Below are 4,846 nucleotides of genomic sequence, written 5' to 3' on the forward strand. Positions count from 1 at the left end.
GCTGGGGGCGCCGCCATGGTGGGGCGGCTCAGCCTGCGCGAAGTTCCCGAGCTGCCCGACGCCAGGAAGCGGGGCGACGCGGGGCTCGACAGCCCCGACTCCGGGCTGCCCCCCAGCCCCGGACCCGCCCATCCACACTGGCCGCTCTCCGCCGGGAGTCCGGAGCGAACCGCGCACAACGGACTGCCGGAACCCGAAACCCATGCGTCCGTCTCCGCGGCTGCGGTACGTCCCGGGCGTTCGGGTCCGTCTGGGGGGGAAACGGGAGGGAGGTTCGGCTCGAGGGAACGGCGGGTGAGGCCGCAGTCTGGGGTCTGGCGCCGAGGGAATTGGCGGCTCCCAGCCCCGGGCAGCTCGGTCTCCCGTCGGAGTTGGGATCGTTGTGTGACCCTGCAAAGCCCCGCGGAAAACGGCTCACGGTGTCCCGAGTCCGTGCCGGGACTGGAGCCGGTGTGCCAAAGCGCTCCCAGCCGGCAGCGTCCGCGCAAGGCTGCGGGAAGCGGTCCTGAGCGTTACTGCTGAGTTACGGTACGAGCGTTCTTACGGCAAAGGTGGAACTGGGACGGACTGAGCGCCGGAGGGGGATCTGAGACCCTGAGGACGGCGGGGAGCTCGGCACTGCTCTTCCAGCAGAGAGCACGGGGCTGCTGTGCTGCAGCAGTCGGTCCTTCCCGGTGTGGGACCTCACAGGACCGTCGCTGCTTTGGTTGAATGCTTTTGGGACGGTGCTGTGGTACAGCAGCCACGTGAAGTTTATTCCTTGCCAGCCCGTGGGCTGTGCCTTCCCTGTGCCCTGCGCTGTTCCCAAAGGGAGCGCTGTGCTCTCCAGAGCTGTCCCGTGCCCACCTCCTTGGTCTGGTGTTGTGCCCTTGGGTTGCACCCCCAGCATTCTGCCCAGCAGATTCTCCTGCACATAACAGGAAGCACTACAGAATATGCCGATGCTGTGACTTTACAGGCGTTACTTTTACTTTTCTCGCAGAATTCCACGTTCTCTCCCAGCCCTGCTCTCTCCAGCTGCCCTCCAAGACTGTGTCCTTTATCCTTTGGTGAAGGCGTTGAGTTTGACCCTTTGCCACCAAAGGAAATAAGGTAAATACTGCGTTACACCATCACTGGTTGGAAGGAGCTAGCGCATAAAGGAGTAGCTGGGCCTTATCAGTGTGTGAGTCAAGTTAATTTATTTGCAGAGCTGTTGCTCACGCAGCTGTACATTCCTGGACCTGGACATTTGCACAGACTGAAGGAGTGTTCAGCCTCTCTTTAATCCCATATGGTTTTTTTCCAGGAAGACTTCCTGTGTTTTACAGCCCTGCTTTTACTCCTAAATGCTGCCTCTCATCTCATTAACCAGGAGAGGACCTTCACAGAAGCCACCTCTTTGTTAGGGGGAAGGAATTGTCCTCTGCCTGGTGCAGGAGGGGCAGAAATCTGCAGGCCTGGAGGTGGGAAGGAGCCCAGTGGGGCTGTTTGCACTGAGTGAAGGCCAACCCAGAGCTGCTGCAGCGTAAAGGGGGTGAAAGATCACTCTTGACAGTGAAAAACAGAGAGTACAGTATGGACTTAGCACAGCACAGAGTAGGGATGCTTCTGTGCAAAGCCTAAGGGTGAACGCAGCCCTCTAGGTTGAGGCACTGGATGGCTGTAGGCTTCCCACACTCTGACCTGACAGCAGTGGTGGGGAGGTGATTCCCAGTGCTGGCAGTAGAGCTGAGGAGCAGCGCTGACACTCCATTTCCCACAACCTGCACGAGCAGAGCTCTCCCACATCTCTCCCCTCCTCTCCCCACTCCAGGTACACCTCCTCAGTGAAATACGACTCAGAGAAGCACTTCATCGACGACGTCTACATGCCCGTGGGCTTCAGCGTTTCCTCCTGCAGCCAAACCATCGTCTGCGTCCCCGACTGCACGTGGCGCAGCTACAAAGCCGAGCTGCGTTTCCAGCCCCGCAACAAAGCCCAGCGCTTCACCAGCACCACCATCGTCTACCCGAAGCACGCCAAGACTGTGTACACCACCACCCTGGATTACAACTGTCGCAAATCCCTGCGGCGTTTTCTCTCCAGCGTCGAGCTGGAAACCTCTGAGTGTTTCGGGAGCGATTGCGTCCTGGATGGCTGCTGAGCGGCGGCTGTCCCCGGTGCTCCGATCCGTCCCGGTGCTCCGATCCATCCCGCTCCCATCTCACCACGCTATCGCTCTCTGTTTGCTGCGCTGGATGCAGAGCCCACCTTTGCAGTCCCCACCTCTTGCTCAGCTCCTATTCCTGCTTTAAGCGTCAGGTGGTTTTCGGTGGGGGTGTGACTCAGTGAGGGATTTCTTTGCTGTTAAAGGGTTCCCTCCCCTACCCCGCAGTGCAGATGGAAAGAAGGGGAAGCGTTTTCCCGGAGAAAAAAATAATAGAATGTGGGATAGCGTTGGGCTGGGGGAAGTGTATTGGATGCTTTGTGGGGATGTGCAAAGATAAGGGCTGTTCAGTCTTGCGGACAAACCACCAGGTCTCTGGGTTAGGTACAGCCAGAGCTGTCATTCATTTTGGTTTGGATTATGGGACTCTCATCTGGAAGTTGGCCTCCTGGAATCTGCTGGAAAGAGCTAACAGAAAGTCTGGGGTGCTGTGCTTAACAGATCTGAAAATGTTATCCAATGGCATTCGTGTCTGCTCTGAAGGTATGATTTGGAAAGAAGTGTAGAGCAGGAGAGAAACTGCTTTTGCAGCTCCAGGCAGCAGAGAAGGGATGAGGACGGGGTAACAGCTTGGGCTGCAGGAAACTGCTGCCATGTGCAGCAGGAGAGTTGTGGGGCCAAAGGGAGCAACTTCAGGTTGCAATGGCAGCTCTCAACCTGCATCTAATGAGGATTTAGTGAGTTAGAGACCCGGGAGCCTGTCCTGGAGCTGTGCTTAGGGTGTGTATGTGCACGTGGGGTGAGTGGTGTGGAAATGTACTTCAGCATGAACTGATCTGGGAGACTGCAACAGGGAAGCAGGCGTGAGTTGGTGCGGTTTGTTTTGTCGTCCTTTTGGTTTTGTACTTATTTATTAGCTCAGAACGGAACGTCCTTCATCTTTGCTTCAGGTAACCAAATCCCAAAACAGTTCCAGGGTGGCAAAGGTTCAGGTGGGCTCTGCTCCAGGATGAAGAGCAGCACGGTGTTGTCATTAAACACATCAGCTTCAGACAGCGGAATTTAGGGGGTGCATCTCAAATCCACACCAAGATGGTCCCTTAAACACAACCCCAAGGTGGCACAACCTGGTTTTTATGAAGCAAGCCGATGCCTTTTAATGTATTTTAATTAGTAGAGATACTTTTTACTTTTTATTTATGCTCCAACATCTGCAAAGCTCTGGTCAGCTCTGTGCAAACGCTCTGATGGCTGTGGAGTTTGTCCCCCCCTCTCATTTTCAGTTGTCTTTTACTTTACTGATAATAAACCATCTGAAAAGCGTAATGCAGGGAGGCCTCGTTGTCTTTCATTCCTTTTTCACTCAAAGCTTTTCCGTGGTTCTTATGGTGTTTGCATAGAAATAAATACATCATTTACCCCCCCCCCCCTGCAAATATCCCATTCTTTGTGTGGTTACAAACCGGTGAGCAATGAGCTGCAAAGCTCGCTGAGAGCTTTCTGCTGACAGCTCAGGCTGCAGCTCGGAGGGCTCGCTCAGTATTCAGGAGCTGTTTGCTGCCCTGGAAAAGAACTGCAGCACTGCTCAGTGTGATGGGTGATGCCCTGCAGTGGGGCGGTGTTGCTGCAGGTACAGCTCGTACCGCTTCCTTCTGTTCAGCCTGTAGGTTTGCAGCCTCTCCTCCTCCGCTGCGGGGTCCTCCAGGATCCCATCCCACCGAAGGCTTTCCTTAAACTGAGCAGAAAGGCTGAGAGCTGTTTGGCTGGAGTCTGAAACAGTGGAAGCTGATGATGAAACAGTGCTGACCTCCGTGCCCACCTGTGCCCCTTTGGCTTTACTTTGGGCTGAGTCAGAGTTCTTCCCATGGCCGAAGTCCTCACGGTGTGCAGCAGGGCGAGCCTTCAGCTTTCTGGGTTTGCGGTGGTGTTTTCCTGCTGGTGAGATATCAGCCCCATTAGCTGAAACTCAGCCCTGAGGCTTTCCTGCTCTTTCTTTGTAACAAAGATGATGAAATAATCCTATATTTGCTGTGCCATGCACGTGTCCATTAATAAGGAATCACAAATGCTACCGACATTTGGGAAGCACAGGTTTGTCTGCTAGGTTAACCTAACAACTCCCACACCTGCACCATGCACTTACATACCCATATGGCCACAGATGGAGCGCTCGGTGGGAGCTGTGTAGGTTCACATCTGGCCTCAAGTTGTGGCTGTGTGATCTCTCCCCAGCCCATCTTACCTCCTTGCATGGCAGCAGTGCTCTGCTCTGCTGGCTTCTCCAGGCCCTGTGTGCAGCCCTTGGCCCCCTGACGTCTACTTGCCACTGTGGCAGCTCCCGAGCCTGGGAAGGTAAGGAGGGGTTCAGTGGAGAGATGTTCGTTGCCCCACATCCCCATCCGCCTGCCCTCAGCACATCACTTCCTCTTCCCCAGCCCCTCCATCTCGACCCATCCCCTTCTTTCCCATCCATCTCTCTGCTCACCTCCCTGTTTTGTTCCTCTCCTCAGCGTTCTCCCCTCCATCTCCCCGCGTCCTCCTGCTGCTTGGTGATGTCTCCAAGACAGCCATGGAGCCAGGGCTGGCCTGAGCTTGTCCTCTTGGCTGGGACCCAGCATTGCTCTGCGCATGGCAGTGACACACAGCGCTGCAGAGGGACCGCAGCTCAGCCATGGGGCACCACGGGGCTGCCATTCCCTCATCCCCTTGGTGATGGA

At 55.7% G+C, this 4,846-nt stretch overlaps 2 protein-coding genes across 2 annotated transcripts; one reads left to right on the forward strand and one right to left on the reverse strand.

Moving 5' to 3' along the window:
- RFLNB (refilin B) lies at nt 1-3,455 on the forward strand. Its single transcript, XM_042879688.1, has 3 exons — nt 1-225; nt 983-1,092; nt 1,796-3,455. Exons 1-3 carry the CDS (start codon nt 16-18, stop codon nt 2,124-2,126), a joined length of 651 nt encoding a protein of 216 aa, XP_042735622.1. The 5' UTR covers nt 1-15; the 3' UTR covers nt 2,127-3,455.
- Nucleotides 3,456-3,584: 129 nt separating this feature from the next.
- Nucleotides 3,585-4,654, reverse strand: CUNH17orf97 (chromosome unknown C17orf97 homolog). Its single transcript, XM_042879957.1, has 4 exons — nt 4,615-4,654; nt 4,372-4,473; nt 3,949-4,064; nt 3,585-3,864 (listed from the first exon to the last, which is right to left on the reverse strand). The coding sequence occupies exons 1-4, from the start codon at nt 4,652-4,654 to the stop codon at nt 3,715-3,717; spliced, it is 408 nt and encodes a 135-aa protein (XP_042735891.1). The 3' UTR covers nt 3,585-3,714.
- Nucleotides 4,655-4,846: the final 192 nt, after the last annotated feature.

The sequence above is a fragment of the Lagopus leucura genome, unplaced genomic scaffold (assembly GCF_019238085.1).
Source record: "Lagopus leucura isolate 7727_CA_CO unplaced genomic scaffold, USGS_WTPT01 Super-Scaffold_100024, whole genome shotgun sequence".
Taxonomy (NCBI): Eukaryota; Metazoa; Chordata; class Aves; order Galliformes; family Phasianidae; genus Lagopus; species Lagopus leucura.

Bases quoted from the DNA above. Each gene is read 5' to 3' on its own strand.
- RFLNB (XM_042879688.1), top strand. From the start codon at position 16: ATGGTGGGGCGGCTCAGCCTGCGCGAAGTTCCCGAGCTGCCCGACGCC. The intron at 226-982 runs GTACGTCCCGGG...CTTTTCTCGCAG, and splicing joins CGTCCGTCTCCGCGGCTGCG to AATTCCACGTTCTCTCCCAG. The intron at 1,093-1,795 runs GTAAATACTGCG...TCCCCACTCCAG, and splicing joins TTGCCACCAAAGGAAATAAG to GTACACCTCCTCAGTGAAAT.
- CUNH17orf97 (XM_042879957.1), bottom strand. From the start codon at position 4,654: ATGGAGGGGAGAACGCTGAGGAGAGGAACAAAACAGGGAG. The intron at 4,065-4,371 runs GTAAGATGGGCT...ATATCTCACCAG, and splicing joins CACTGCTGCCATGCAAGGAG to CAGGAAAACACCACCGCAAA. The intron at 3,865-3,948 runs GTGGGCACGGAG...CTTTCTGCTCAG, and splicing joins GTAAAGCCAAAGGGGCACAG to TTTAAGGAAAGCCTTCGGTG.